We start from the raw sequence: 15,721 nt of genomic DNA on the forward strand, positions 1-15,721 counted from the left end.
TGCAGCTGGTACATAAATGGATACCAAAAGGATTAAGGAGCGATGTACATTCCAACTTGCTTAATATTACTGCAGATGCTGGAGATGTGCAGGAGGAGGATTATAAATAGTGGCCAGGCTCATGTGCTTCTCCTAAACAGCATAACCTTCTTGTACTGCCAGAGACAGGATGACAGGATAGATGGATCATTTATTGCTGCAATAGGAGTATGCAGAATTGCAGCAGAGGGCTCTGTGTTCCATTTGAGACCTCATCTCTGCATTTTTTTTTTTTACTAAAAGAGACACTAGACAGAAAAATATGACACTAGACAAAATAGACCTATTCATATATGAATATTTGACAATTGGCAAGAAAACTCTTGAAAAATATGGATTTTCAATTTCTAAATGAAAATTACTAATGCTCTTGAAGCCAGTTTAGAGCTTATATGACACTAAAACATTACATAAAATGACATCTGCTTAACTGCTTTTGTTTTAGGATCTTTTTTTGTTTTATGTCCTGACAATACGATAAGAAAGATGATGGTTACAGACAATGAAATAACTTTTTTTGAGACTGGGGCTTTTACTGAAGATGTAACAGGTGCATCTGTGGATAGTGACATGTCCATGTTGTCTAATGCTTCTCTGGAGCCATTGGAGCCTTTCCATCAGTAGGTACCTGACTTTACCTTCCTATTTCTTATGCATCTGATTCACGTATGCACATGTTCTGCTTCGAGGTGCCTCTACAGGGTAACCTGTTGTGGAACATCCATCTTAACTGACACTCATAAAAATATGCTCTAATTCCTTTCACACAACTGAAATTAATCCAGATACCTGCAGAGCTTCATTTAGAGTTGGTTTGCCATCTTGTGAGTTACGTATTGTTTTTTCTTTCCGGAGTCTGACATAAAATCTATTAACATTTTTAGAGTAACACAAAGTAAAAGTTTTCAATTTTCAGGATGCTTGGAAATATGGGTAGTAACAGATGAGATGCTTATAAATGTTGATCATAGCAGGCTAGCTGTGTTTTTAGTGAACATTATTGACAGGACCCATCCACCTTCTCTATGCAGTTTCTCAAGTTCATGTCCAAGCTCACAACGAAAATTATATCAAAAGACTCACTTCAGGAATCACCAGAAAATCGTTAGTTCTTGGTGCTCTTAGTACTTAAAACTGGGATGTTTTTTTTTTCTGTTGACCTGTGGTAGGGACAAATAGCATGACTTTCTCAGTTCAGTTTGTTTTCCTGAAGTAGCACATCAGGAGAACTTTTACTAGTAATATTAATCAAAACATAACTGTGTCTGAGGTGTATGAGCAGTGCCGAAATTGAAAGCTAATTGTGGGAGGGATTAATCAGTTTTCATATGCATTTTAAATATCATTGTTATTGTCACAACACTTAGTGAAGTGTTCTGTACACTAACTTCTTTTTCTGCTTTCAGATGGTTTCTCAAAGGGTATCCTAATCCTGTTGATTTTTCATTTAAAAATGAATCTAAATCCATCAGAAAAGTTGGTAAGAAACTCCATTAAGACATCAATGTTAGAATAACCCCAAACTTACTCCATGCTATTGCTAGAACAGACTCTAAAGGGTTCAATAACTTTTTTTCCATTTTATTAGAATGAGAAAATAGCTTTCAAAATTAGTTTGCAGCAAAATTCGTGAGAGTATAAGTTTGTCTAAGGTTAAGCTCTAAAGAGTCAAACTCTAAAGTCTTGTCTTCCCCTTTTTCCTCCTAAATATTACACAAGGTAGTACAGAGTAATGGAGTTGAGGATGCCTCTGTAGTTGTGATGACAATCTTTCAAATAAGAAAATGAAACATGTGATTGTGGGACTTTCACATGTGTACTGCTTTATCTCATACTGCCAGAGAAATAAAACTTACACAGATGGTTTGATGTTAGAGAGCAAATATGGCTTATTTTCTTCTATGATGTCAGTTTTAATACTGTACTGACTGATATATAGCCATATTTATCCCATAGGGATTGTTTCAACTGGTTCAAAACTGGTTCAAGTGTTTTACTCTGGCCCAAGTTCAGAGCCCTTTTTAAGAGGGAAAGCAAGGACTTAAATCATTTCTTTTTGCTGCTCTGTGATGGAATTTGCTAGAATTGTGAAAACATTCTAGGCTTTGCTTTCTAAAGGCTGGGAAATGAGGATTTTAATGCTATTTACAATTCTAATCATCAAACCAATGATGTTTGGATGCTTTAAATCTTGTCACAGCAGATATTCAACTCACATGTTCCAGGAACGTCTTTTGCTAAATATATTCTGCTGAGTTGCTATTCTGTTAAGTGTGTTTCTATTGTTAAATTACTTTATCTGCAAATATTATTTATCTCCTTATTACACAGCAATGGGATCCTGTCTCGCTGTGATGAATTATGAAAGTATTGTGTCGGAAGAGCTGAGTTTTCAGGAAGGGGACAAAATTGAGATCATTGGCTACTTCATTGAATGCATGGAATGGTTTCTTGGAAAACATGTGTTTACTGGCCAAGTGGGTTTTGTAAAGACAAGTCATGTTAAACTGGACTTATCTAGAAATAAGTGAGTGATATATATAGCTCATAAACAAAAAAGACCTAGTCTTTTAAGCTTTAAAATGCTGAACATTAAATTCAGGGTGTGGGGGTTTTTTAGTATGTTTTGGGATTTTTTGGGGGTTTGGGGTTTTTTTTTGTTTTTTTTTTTGTTTGTTTGTTTGGTTTTTTTTTTGTTTGGGGATCTTGTTTGGTTGGTTTTTGTTTGTTTTTTTAGGTTTTTGTTTTGGGGCTTTGTTGTTGTTTTAATGTGAATTGTCATAGCATGTATCAGTCAAAACTGCCAAGGATTCGGAATATGAAGTCTGCTTAAATGTTGCAAAATACTATTAGTCTGTAGCTGAGTTTCTTCCTGGACAAAGAGGTTTCTGGAGTTATTATATTGGTTTAATTTCTATGCTTTGTCTCACAAGATCCAAGCAGCTTTACCCTTGCAGAAGGCTCTCTCCCAAGAGATCTATGTTAAAGCATCCAAGTTCTGTTTTTTTTCCTAGCACCCTCAGTTATACACATTAACTTGCCTCTAATGGGACCTCTGCAAATATTTGCTGATAATGGAGACTGAAACCTCTAAAAAGGGTGTATTTCATCATGCATTGGCAACATGTAAATAGGCTGCTCTTATTAATATGCCTGAACTGTTTGCATGCTGAAAAAAGGAGTTCTTCAATGCTGCTTGCAGGTCCATTTAGTATGTAACTTTAGGCTTAGATTAGAAAATCAATACCATAAAGTCCTTCAAGACTTGTACTTCTAATAAATACTCTTATAAAATGCTATACCATGACACTGACAGAAAACTTTCTCTGATATGGCATAAACTGTTAGCTGTAAGCATGTTTGCTATCAGTTTATATGCAAATTTTATAAATTGACTGAAACTAATTTTGAACACAACACAACCTATAATGTAAAGACTGTATTAGTTTCTCCAACAAGTTCATATTTGACTGATGCAGTGAGCTCCTTAAGCCAAATCTGCTTTCAGGCATCTTCAAAGTTACTTCTTTCCTTGCTAGACAACAAGATCTGGATTTTCTTGAAGCAGAAGAGCTATCTTTTTTTTCAAAAGAAAAAAATCTGGAAGAAGTAGTACATTTGTTGAAACAAACCTCCATCACAGATGTTTGCTCTGTGTACAGAATAGGTAAGTATGACTTTTACTCCTTTTCACTGCACAAGATACATGTGTAGTCCCTATATCCCTGGTATAATATTTTTTCAATGAGATTCCATAATTTGCACCTATTTTGAAATACCTTGGTATTCAATTGGATCTTTGATATGGCATGTAAAAATCCTTTATATTATCTTCATTATTTTTCTGCTGTTTCAAGACTTTTCCCAGAAAAGCATTTGCAAATCTTCTTTTGTCCTTTTTTTTTTTCTGAGTGAATTTAAACAGCAGGCTTTTAAAAACTCTTACTGAGCTGAACAGATCTGCAAGCTTTTACATGACTGAATTATAAATTATAATTTCACATGGCTGCATTGTAAAAGGCAGTATGTTCACCCAAACACTGCAGGATTTTCGTCCTGGGAAAGTAGCACAGCATAATAATTATTGACAGCTAATGCAAACACACACCTCTTCATGCTTGATTTAATTTTCAAAGGTATAGAAAAATAGCAAAATCTAGACATATAAACATAATTTCTGATAGAGATGTTATTTCTCTGTGCTTTGCATAAGCAATTGGGGTAACTGGGGTTTCACCTTTATAGACTTACTGTAAGGCAGGGTAATGCAATAGTCTTGCTGAACTGAACAGAGGTAGCAACTTCTTACTCCACCACAGGCTGTTGATGATGCATATCCTTGTCAAATGTCTAAAAAAGTTTTATCTCCATTAGTGCCATCCTGAGAGCCAGGCCTGTAGGCTCCAGTTTGAGAGGAGCCAGTGTGTAGGTTTGAGTTGGGTGTGTTGGTTTAATTCTGCAAATCTGTGTGTATGTGTGAGCAATAACTAAGGCATGTCAGACCTGCCCTGGCAGTGTGCAAAATGCCTCCCCATCTCACCTCCTGCACTCAAATGAAAAGCCTGGGAACAAAAGCTCAAACCTCTAAGGTACTAAAGCAGTGTCATGGGCTTAATGGGTATACTGCTATTTTTGCTGTTGTGCATTTTTCACCACATCTCCTCCCTAATGTTTTTAAGTACCACCTTCTTTTATGTCCTCCCCAGCTCATAGTACCATCTTTACCACTTTTCTCTTAAACAGCTCAATTGATCCACATAATTTATCCAGAGGAAGCATTTTCAATATTCACTTAATATTTTGTTGTATGATCTGAGTAAATGGATTTTCAATTCCTTCCTTCTACATTAATCTACTGAGAAGTATTTACTTATGAGCACTTCCCTGATTAGATATTCAGAGAATTAAGTTACAACTACTGTAAACATCTGTGGCTTTCATCCACCAAAGTCAGGAAAGCATTTATAAAAAGGAGATCCAGAAGTAAACAGTCAGTGAGAGGTCATTCTCAAAGGCTAGTAAAGTAGCTTTCCATCAGCTTAAATAGAGCTTAAATAGGTCTGTGAGCCTCTGCTTTTGTATATATCCCTCATAACCTCAGTACCGCTTCTGTTGCATCAAGTGTATGAAAGATGGTGAAAATATTCCTGAAATGCAGCATGACAGCTGAAATACCTTGACAAATATCTGCTACACAATAGTAATTCTTAAATGCTCTACAGATGTGCAGTGTTTAAATGTAAAGCCAGATCTGTAGTTATAATGTCTACAGAATTAAGAGCAATCTTTTAAAATCAGACTGATATTTTTTTTACCCACCTGCTATTGGAATGGCCACAAAAGTCTGACACTTATCTACACAAGCAACCCTAAATAATTTCCCTTCCCACCCCCTCCCCATTACCCTGGGAGTGACACTAAAAATATTAAGGGCTCCTTGTTATCTCATTTTATGAGCTGGTTGGAGAATGATCATCTTTGCTGCCCACTTGCATTTTAATGCAGCAGAAATGCTTCCCTCATGCAGGACAGGTTGGCTTTAATTCTGAATGTGATATGTTCCCCACCTTACTGAGCAGAGGTAGCTGCATGATGATAGCCATGTAGAAGCAGTGAATTGTGTCAGCAGGAGGGTAAGTCCCTGTTAGTTTTGGGTCAAACTTAGAATATTTCTTTTCTTCCAAATTTCTGGGACATCTCAAGTTCTTCTGACATAAAGAATTATCAAGTAAATATAGCCTAATTTTAGGAGATTTAAAACTGAAAAATAACCAAGTCACTATAGCTAACATGATTTTTTATTTCCTACAGATGCATTAGAAGAACCTGAATTTCATAAAGCTCATGAATGTGGTAATACTTCATACACATACAATTTTTACATAAAATTAATGAGACTTCTGGTATTTTTTGGTGTATTTGCCAGCTATTCTCCTTCTAATGTCTCTTCAAATGCCAATTTTCTTTTCCCATTTTTTGCTTTCTGAGATTTTGCTTTAACCCTTTCTCACTAGGTTTTCAGTAGGACATTGTGGGTTTTCACTGGTATCAGATGCCTTTCTCAGAACTTACTATCCAACTGCAAATTTTAAGACTTTTACTGATGTGACACATGCATGCACCACCTCCCCGCCCCTCCACATTGTTAATCAAGGGAAAATACTGTTTATGGGGCACGTGGCAACTGCTGAGTTTGAATTCCTGCAGATTTTTTTGTCTGCTTGAAAACTTCGTCCCAGAAATAGATTTCCCGAAGGAAATATTTTGTTGAGGATGCAGAATTATTTCCCTTTGGCATTTTGTTGCTAAGCTGTCACTATCATTATTCATATTGTATTACATTTTCCTAAACAACATTTTTTATATTTATGATTCTGCTGCAGTTTCAGAAATGAGATTCTAAGGGAATTGAGCTCTAAATCTGTAGCTTCAACAAGCTCCTGTTGATCTGCAGCTGGAAGTTTAAGAACTGACTGACTGTATACTCCATCCCTAATCCCCGTCCTATTAACTGGGCTGGGAAACAGTGGGAGGACTAAGAATTGATGGAGTATCTGTCTTTACTATACTCGAGAGGTATTCAACAATGTTGTCACTAGGAGAATTTAGATCAATGGCCACATCAGTTGCCACAAATTGGTAATTTTGTGAAAGATAATCTGTGCCAGCAGAGAATCAGGGCTGAGGATTGATAGAAGAAATCCTAATAAACAATACACAGGCCTGTCTGGCTGTACCTGGACAGAACAGAACCTTTGCAGACAGCCCCAAGCACCCATGTGAGACTTCACCAGCTCAAGTAGCACAGTCTTACTCCCTGCCCTGGCTAAGCTGCCTTAGCATGCTGTCAGGGCCCAGGCATACCCTTACTCTACTCGAATGGTTGAATTCCCACTTCCTTCACACCATAAGTCCAGCCAGCATCCATGTCCTGACTTTGGGCCCTTTATCCAGCCTCCACTTCAGACCTTGGGTTGTCCTTGATTTTCTTCTGCTTACTAGCTAGTCTGAATTGTATTTCTGTGGCAGGTCTCTTGCTCATGTAGACATGGCGAGAACAGAAAACATACACTGAGTGTACTTTTTGAGTATACACAGACAAAATGCAGTTTGAATTAATCCTGGACTTCAGCTGGATCAGCCCTGGGCCTGGCTAGACAAGTGTACTCATCACTAACTTGCTTACATGTGGCAAGTTTATTCTCACTCCTCCAGTCTCCCACACTTCATCCTTCTTGATATCTTTTTACACCTTTGGCTTGTTTCCTACACATACTGTTAAGAAATCACAGTATGTTTACATAATGTTCTTGTAACTTCTTTTGTAACTTTTGTGATCTTCACTGACAAATGTTGTAGTTGGTCTATCAAAGATCTTTGTGTGCATTCATACAGGAAGTTGTGATCTGTAATTTATTTTTAAATTTCAGACATCCCATGCTCACCTTCTAGCATGGGATCCACTAGCAAGAATGGCAAGATAGAAGAATTGCTGAAGAACTTCAAGAATTTGGAGGCTTCTCAAGCTGAAGAGCCAACTGCTGAAGGGAAGGAATCTGCTGGCTCTTCAAAGACTGAAATATTTCTTCTATCTGAAGGGCCTTGTTTCCACATATGTCAAGATGATGTTCAAGCATCTGACATCTTTGAGCCATTGTTACTCTTCTTAAATAGGAAAGAGTATGAGAGCAACTTCCAAAGCCTGTATGATTTCTCTTATTCTTTTACCAATTGCATGTTTTATGGATTTTCAGAAGAAGAAGACCTGGTTAGGTTTTTAAGATTAGCAAGGGAAGCAGCAAAGAAAGCAGGCCTGTCCTGGGCACTAGCAAGGCTGTGCTTTCTCTTAGGCAGGCTCAGTGTTAAAAAGCTGAAGTTTTCCCAAGCTCGAGTGTATTTTGAGGAGGCATTGAGAGCAGTAGCTGGAGAGTTTAATGATTTGTACTTTGTGATGGCTCTTTATACAAATCTAACAGTCATCTACTTGACCCAGAAGAACAAAGAGAAGTGTACTCATGTTTTTGACAAGGCTGCATCTCTTCTCATGGGAATTCCCAACTACATTTGCAGTGCTGACCTGGAGGCAGATATACTGAAGTATGCTCTGAAGAGGACAATTTTGAGCCAGAACAAACATGCAGAGGCAAGGGCATGCTTTCTACTGGCAAAACATTACAGTGCACGCAAACAACACCAAGAAGCACTGCCATTCTTGGAAAGATTTCAGCTGTTGCTCAATGACCTGGGCTTACAAAACACTTTATCCAACAACTGTTACTTCAAACTAGCAGAGTCCTACCATGAAAAGTGTTTGCCACACATCGTATTAAGCTGTATAAAAGTTACCTCTTGCCAGAGCACCAGTAACTTAATGGATTCCCTGAAAAGGATTGATTTAGTCATCAAAAATGCTCCCAGAGTAGATGGCCTGAGAAAACTCGGGCAAATACTCCCATCCCAAATTGCACCTTACCTCATACAAGCACTTTCTTCTGTGTTTACAAATGAGCAGGAAGGACTGTGCAGCACTCTCTATCTTAGCTTAGCAAAGCTCTACAGCCACCACAAACAGTATGGAAAAGCCATTGCTTACATGATGAAAGCACTGGGCTCTGCTTCTGCTAAGCCAGAGGAAACTATTAACTATTTGGTTTCGCTTGCTTGGCTGTACATTCTTTACAAGCAATATGATGTGGCTTTAGCCATTTTAAATGCTGTTGTAGGCTCTGCATGGAGCAATCCCCAGCAACTCGGCATTGCTTATAACATGCTGGCCATTGCTTTGAAAAGGACAAACAACACAAAAGAAGCTGCTGAGAGCTACTACAAAGCACTGTGTCTTTCAGAAGAGACTGAGATGACCCACAACCAAGCCATAGCCCTGGCTAATTTTGGGGCACTCTGCCTGCATGCAGCAGCCAGCAAGCTGGCAGAACATTATTTCATCAGGGCAGTTAAGCTATTCTCCAAGCTTCCAATTATGGACTGTGGTCAAGACTTTATCCAAGTCCTCCTTCAGCTGGGATATTATTATGTTGGTGGAACTGAAAAAGAGAAAGGAAGGTTTTATTATGAATGGGCTTTTTTAGTTGCCATGGAGATGAGTCATCTGGAGAGTAAGTATATCTTTTATAAGTTACAAAATGTACCCTGTTTGGGAATGTTGCTGGTATAGGTATATTAGATCTGTATTTAGAAGCTGCATATCTTTGTTATTTTTCCTACCATGATTAAGGCAGCTTTTGCAGGGAAGGTGACTCTGTTACTGTTTTCTTTTGGAAATGAAGTTTGAAGTAACCTCTAGCCTTTGTTAACTTAGGGTTGAACAAAATGGCAGTGGGATATTCTTTTTATGATTTCTATATTTTTCATTTTCTCTGCTGTAATTTGTGAAACAGTGAGAATGTTTTAAAATGAAAGTTAATTAATTTTAAAATTATTCAGAGATTCATGTTCGTATTTCCAATCTATTATCTTAGGCCAACTACAAGCAATTAAACTTCTGTGTCAGTTCTACACTACAGTTGTTCCCAATGAGACTCAATGTGTCATCTACAATGAATATCAACTATCTTTAGCTAGAAAGATGTCCAACAAAGTTCTGGAGGGACAAATTTTGGAAACCATTAGTCAGCTCTATTTGTCTTTAGGAACAGAGAGGTAAGACATGCTGAATGACTTTTATTTTCATTCTGATTTTAACTTTTCCATCTTGCAAAGGATCTCAATTTGTGCAAAAGCTGACTATGACTGATTTTTTTTTTTTTTTTGTTTTTTTTTGGTTTTTTTTTTTTTTTTTTTTTGTTTTTTTTTTGTTTTTCCCCTCTGCTTTGGTAATACGCTTTATCAGAGTTGAAGACTCCAGTGCTAATGGAGAATTTTCTTGTTTCTTTTTAAGTAACTGTAATCTCTCAAGGGAGACAAGATGTTCTGGAGGGATTAGCACCACTTCAAGAACCAATTTATTTTTAAAATCGATGTAAATACATTTTAAACCTATTATATGTTATACAGCTCTTGATGATTGCTACATCAGGTGATTCATTTGCAATGATTTGTCCAAGCCTTTTTTTTTTTAAGACACTAAAGGACATATTCCAAACAGTTCAGGCGTTAAATTGCCTCTATGTAAGTGTTGCTCTTCGAGGAAAGGCTTTTTTTTCCCAAACTTATGTAAGTACAAAGCCAATGTTCAAACCTGCATAGTGTTACTCTTCAGCAATTCCTATATTGCTCTTATTTTCCAAATAACAATTTTTTTGCTCCAATCTGTTGCAATAACATACTGCACAAGTTAAATTATAGTAACAAGTGCTGAGGAGACTAAGTTTTCTCTAAGAGTATTTGAAGTGTTTTTTAAGGCTGTTTTGTCTGATTTTTTTCTTGGTGTACTTCAAGCAGTTATTTAGATTCAGATATTTTCAAGCATGCCTCAGTAAGGATGCAAAAAATATTCTCAGTGATGGAAAGAGAACAGATGCCTATTCTAGCATCTAGCACCCAGTGGCTGTAGTCTGAGTATCTAACATGCTTAGAAGGTCACCCAATTTATTTTGCTTTGTTACTGCTTTTTAGTGATATAGTTGGTGACTGTCCTTTGGAGAGACTGAAGACAAAGAAATTGGTTAAGATTTCAAGCTGCCTGGAATTTGCAGAAAGATTTCAGTAGCTGGAGAAGCTGTATGTGTGCTTGTAGTACATGGAATTTTTATATCCCAAGAGCCTGGCTCCCAGATGTTGACTGTGTAACCTTAGCATGCTACCAGACAATAGCACAGTATCACAGTATTCTGTGATTTATTTTTTTTTTCCCCCCCTCAGATGAGATCTTGTAAACAACTAAAATCTCGATAGTTTGAAATACAAAGTGGGGTATTACTTTTAGATTTGTTTTGGTTCTCTTTGGAGGCCTAAGTAGCTGTTCTGAAGTTGCACTGTGTAAGGGTTCTCTGTGATGGTCACGTTATATTTTAGTATATTTGTGTCTTGTGCTCAGAAGAAAATGCATTGGGTCAAGGTGATGGGAGTCCAGCATAAGATGGAGAAAGATTTAATGAGTCTGGGGTTTCTATGTCTGGTATAAAGCACCATAACATCAATAAATCTGATAATTTAAGTGTTGCTAGAACTGATTATGACATGTCCCATTCTCTTCTGCCCTACCACTCTCCTCCCAGTTTCTCCTGCTTCTTTCAATAATTTCTGATTAGTCTGAATTGCACTTAACTCAGATGCATAGATTATTAAAAAAAATATTAGATGCAATTTCTTTCTGAAGTTTTTAGGAAAAATCCATAAATGGTAGAAGAGTTAAAGATGAGGAAAGACTTTTCTACTTCTCACAAGTTTGAGGTAGAGGAAGGACACATATAAACTATCTTGAAATAATATACAATATAACATGATAAATTGTATGGATAACATAACTACATATATATAATATGTTATATATATAACATATTTTTATAATATATAATAATATAATAGCTAACAATCTAACAAGAAACATAGATTAAAAAAAGGAAAAAGACTGAGTTCTCTAGTTACCAGTGTAATATAGCTGAGAAATTATAATTGTGCACTAAATAGGGGAAACAGAATGTGTCGCATATTAACATAAGGCTTTTCTCACTGAAGAAAACCATTTGCAATTCTGAAGAAACCCCTTTGTGGTTAGCACTTTTCCCTGTTTCAGGGCCTACAGGTCAGCTCTGGAATACACCAAAAGAAGCCTTGGAATATTTATAGATCTCCAGAAAAAAGAGAAGGAGGCATATGCTTGGCTACGGGCAGGAAAGATATATTATGTTCTGAGGCAGAATGAGCTGGTGGATCTTTATATTCAGGTATGTTGTCAACCCTTCCAGGCATGCACATGGTGTCAGTGTTGTGCAGGTGGCATGGTAAGAGTAAGTAATTAGATATAAAAATTCCATAGACTTTGCCAGTTGATGTTCTGAACATATAGTGACATCACTGATGTAATGCTCAGCAGCTGATAGGAAAGTCTCAGCATTTTCCACTGATGCTCCATTTTAATCTGTTGCTTGACTCTGGAAGGATTTTGGGCAGTGACCTTTCTTACTGCCTGTTAATCCTGTATGTTTCTTCATCACCATTTACCAGCTCTAAAGCACCACAGGGTTGTCTTAGAGGTGTCTTTTCAGCTGTGAGAGCAGAGACACATATCTTGCACATCTCTGTGCTTAAGTAGAAAGAAGGATTTGTTTTAATTGAATGCAATTTGAAAACCAAGGAAGACAAAGCCAGAGCAAGATGCTTAACCTGGACTTATGTAAAAAACACATTTTCATGACTATTTTTTCTATCAATAACTGAGAATCCTGGTATTCTTGCTTTGCATGCTTTTTTATTAAATCCTTTTTGCTAACAAGGCATGTACTTATCCATGAGAATAGAATAGTAGACCTGCATTTATTTACAGAAATCAGTTCACAGGCTTTTAAATCTGCAGTTAGCAATATCCAACTTGCACTTTGAATGTATTTCTATGATATGTTTGATCTAATTCAAATTTAGTATGTGGCAGCTATCAAATACACTGTTGTTTTCAGGGTGTCATGTGCTGAAAAAGGTAGCAAGATACTATTGCCAGAAAAAGGGAAGCCTGGACTTTTTTCTTCTTCAGCTACTGCCACTGGCTTAAAGACAGGGTACCAAAAAAGAGCATGTTTGCATCAAATATAGCCTTTCTTGTCATTTTAATAGGAGAGATCTTTTTTTCAATTGCTAATATTTTCAATTGCTAATTTTTTTTTACCATGGAATAACCAAGATTCAATTTCTTTCTTTCCTTCCCCATTCCTTGTTTTCTTTTCAGGTTGCTCAGGATGCTGCTCTTTGCACTGGAGATCCAAATTTAGGAATGGAATTGTTTGAAGCTGCTGGAGACATATTTTTCAATGGTACTTGGGAAAAGGAGAAAGCAGTGACTTTCTACAGGGTTTGTGCAGTTTTTCTGCTGCATTGATAGTTATGTACCTCTTACCATAGCAGGTATTTTACAAATGCTGAACCAAAAGCTGAACCTCTCAGCAAACTGTCTATAACCTATTGCAGCTGTGTACTTGTCATGGTTTTAGTAGATATCACCTCTTTCAAATCCTCTTCTGGTTCCAAGAACCATTCTAAGCAAAGAGCAAAATGAAACCAGAAATTACTTGATTTGACATAAATGAGATCCTGTCAGCGCACATCTTGGGATTCAGCCATACCTAAGCTGATGCTGTGTGTTTCAGGACAGGGCTCTCCCACTTGCTGTTCAGACTGGCAACGAAACCACTGAACTCAGATTATGCAATAAGTTGGTGGAATTGCTGATGAATCTGAAGATTTATGAGGAAAGTCTGGAGTATGCAAGAGTAGCTCTCGTCCTCAGTGTAAATTTAGGTAAGAACAATTTCCATTATAGCTGAGTATGAGCAATACCTCTAAAAACACAGCAGAACTCTGAAGTTTTCTTCCATTGCATCTAGTCAGTTCTTGCCAGGATTTCATAGCACTACTATAATTACTGTTTTTTTCCTCTATTCAAGAATGAGCAATTTATTACTTCCTCTTCTAATTTAGGATCAAATGGAAAACCTTTGGTAGAGCATAGAATTAAACCTGGAATTTAATGTCCGAACTGAGTGTGCTTCTAACAGCTAAGATAAAATACTCATGAATAATATTGTCCTAAGAGGCTTTTGAGTGTGCCAAATACTTTCAGATTTGCTCCTAGCATTGATAGTGAACCAACATAAGATGGAAAAATCAGAAATGATAGGTCTAGTTTCAAAATTACTATTCTTCAAGTTTGGGAGCTGTTCAACTGATTAGCAACCTTCCTAACCCTCTGTAAAAGCACGGATAGGTCATTTTGATCAGTCTGAAAATAATATTTTTGTCATAATGTTTCATGTAAAATACATATTGGGATGGACAAGGGAGTCTTTATTCCCATTAACTTTCTTTAATTTCTTTCATAATAATTTCTTTGTATTCTTTGTAAGTATGCAGTGTGTGTGTATATATATTTTATTATATATATACACATATATACACATGAGAGATGAATGTAGTTATTTCTTAAAATCCCAGACACTTTCAAATCCTACAGCAGGAAATTCAGAAATTCCATAGGATTTTTCTTGCAGGGCAGGTTTTGACCATGTATCTCTTAAGCAAAACTGATTTTATTCAATAAAAGCCCAGCAAATTCAATATAGAAATTTTTTTAAAGTAGCATGGATTTGAGTACTTTGTCTCTTTGTTTTTATCCTGACTCATATGTTATCTCATTAGGAAATCAGCTAAATGAAAGAATAGCTTACCATCGTCTGGCAGCCATCCATCACCATTTGGGTCACTGTGAACTAGCTGAACACTTCTATTTAAAGGCCTTGTCCCTCTGCTCCTCTCCTCTGGAGTTTGAGGAGGAAACACTCTATTATGTCAAGGTGTACTCAATCTTAGGAGATATTATATTCTATGACCTTAAGGTAAGAAATGTTAATAACTTCTGTAGCAAAATTTTATACCAAGTAATATTTCATAGAATCAGATTTTGCCATGTTCTGGTTCTGTGTGTTTGGAATGTAAACAGTAAAGTGGGCAAACTGAAGCTCAGAATCTGTATCATTCTTGTTAGATACTTACAAACCTGAGCTCTGCTGTCCTCTTGCACTGGCTGTACTAGATTTGAGCCTCTTATTTCAGGACCCCTTTGATGCAGCTGGCTATTACCACTTGGCACTTGCTGCTGCCATGGACCTGGGCAATAAAAAAGCTCAGCTGAAGATTTACACCAGGCTTGCTGTGATCTACCATAACTTCCTCGTGGATCGGGAAATGTCTCTCTTCTGTTACCAAAAGGCAAGAACCTTTGCAACAGAGCTGAATGTTAGGAGAATAAATTTAGCTCCTGATCAGTGTTACAAGAGTTCATAACCATTTTTGGAAAAGGCAGACTAACTACTCCAGAAGTACCTGAGGAAATACTGCACTGGCTTTGTAGGAGGATGCAGACTTCATTCAATGACTCATTATCCGTGTGCTGTAAGCTGGAGCTCATCATCCCAGACTAAATTACCAGTTTATATGACAGTGAACTACATTTCATTGTCTTTAAGATACATAATCTTGTACTTGTTGTTTAAGGATCAGTCTGTAAATCAAAACTCAACAGTCTCCTTTTTTTACATTTTTCTTTGCTGTATCTTTCTGCCTTGCTGGATATTGGAAAATGATTAATGCATAGATGTAATAAAAAATGTCTAATAAAGTATTACAGAAGAAAACCCATTCAACACGAATTGTGGCTTCCTTTGCCTGACCTAGCTTTATTACTTTTTTTGACATCAAGTAAATGCATCTGCACAAGCATGTTAGGTAGGGTTGAGAAATGGTTTTACCCAGTTCCCCAGACATTGCCCCTTTTTTCTGTCAAATGCACCTACTGCAGTACTTATGGGGGACCATTTAAGCTTTATCTTATAATTCAAGAAAACTCACATACATATTGTAATAATAACTAACTGGTTTTTAGAACTGTAAAACTGAAGCTGTCAGAATGTGAGTCGCAGTTTTGTGGATTTTGGTGGTCGTGTGAAGGCCCTCCTTCCCTGTTTTTGAAGACAATTTGTTTAACTGCCCTTTCCAGAACTGTCAGTATTGTCTG

General features: G+C 36.9%; 1 protein-coding gene across 4 annotated transcripts in view; it reads left to right on the forward strand.

The window, feature by feature from the left end:
• SH3TC1 (SH3 domain and tetratricopeptide repeats 1) overlaps window positions 1-15,350 on the forward strand; it is a 29,574-nt gene extending 14,224 nt beyond the window's left edge. Inside the window, exons 7-18 of one of the 4 annotated variants that reach the window (XM_019287416.3) lie at window positions 485-659; window positions 1,446-1,519; window positions 2,371-2,566; window positions 3,579-3,706; window positions 5,851-5,892; window positions 7,470-9,155; window positions 9,519-9,699; window positions 11,717-11,885; window positions 12,881-13,003; window positions 13,299-13,449; window positions 14,347-14,543; window positions 14,761-15,350. In XM_019287416.3, the coding sequence (XP_019142961.2) occupies window positions 485-659; window positions 1,446-1,519; window positions 2,371-2,566; window positions 3,579-3,706; window positions 5,851-5,892; window positions 7,470-9,155; window positions 9,519-9,699; window positions 11,717-11,885; window positions 12,881-13,003; window positions 13,299-13,449; window positions 14,347-14,543; window positions 14,761-14,991 (3,353 nt within the window). In that variant the 3' untranslated portion in view covers window positions 14,992-15,350. Of the gene's footprint in view, window positions 1-484; window positions 664-1,445; window positions 1,520-2,370; window positions 2,567-3,578; window positions 3,707-5,850; window positions 5,893-7,469; window positions 9,156-9,518; window positions 9,700-11,716; window positions 11,886-12,880; window positions 13,004-13,298; window positions 13,450-14,346; window positions 14,544-14,760 lie in introns of those variants that run through there. The other 3 variants (XM_010401975.4, XM_019287418.3, XM_019287417.3) reach the window with 3 other exon arrangements.
• Window positions 15,351-15,721: the final 371 nt, after the last annotated feature.

The sequence above is a fragment of the Corvus cornix genome, chromosome 4 (genome assembly GCF_000738735.6).
Source record: "Corvus cornix cornix isolate S_Up_H32 chromosome 4, ASM73873v5, whole genome shotgun sequence".
Classification (NCBI taxonomy): Eukaryota; Metazoa; Chordata; class Aves; order Passeriformes; family Corvidae; genus Corvus; species Corvus cornix.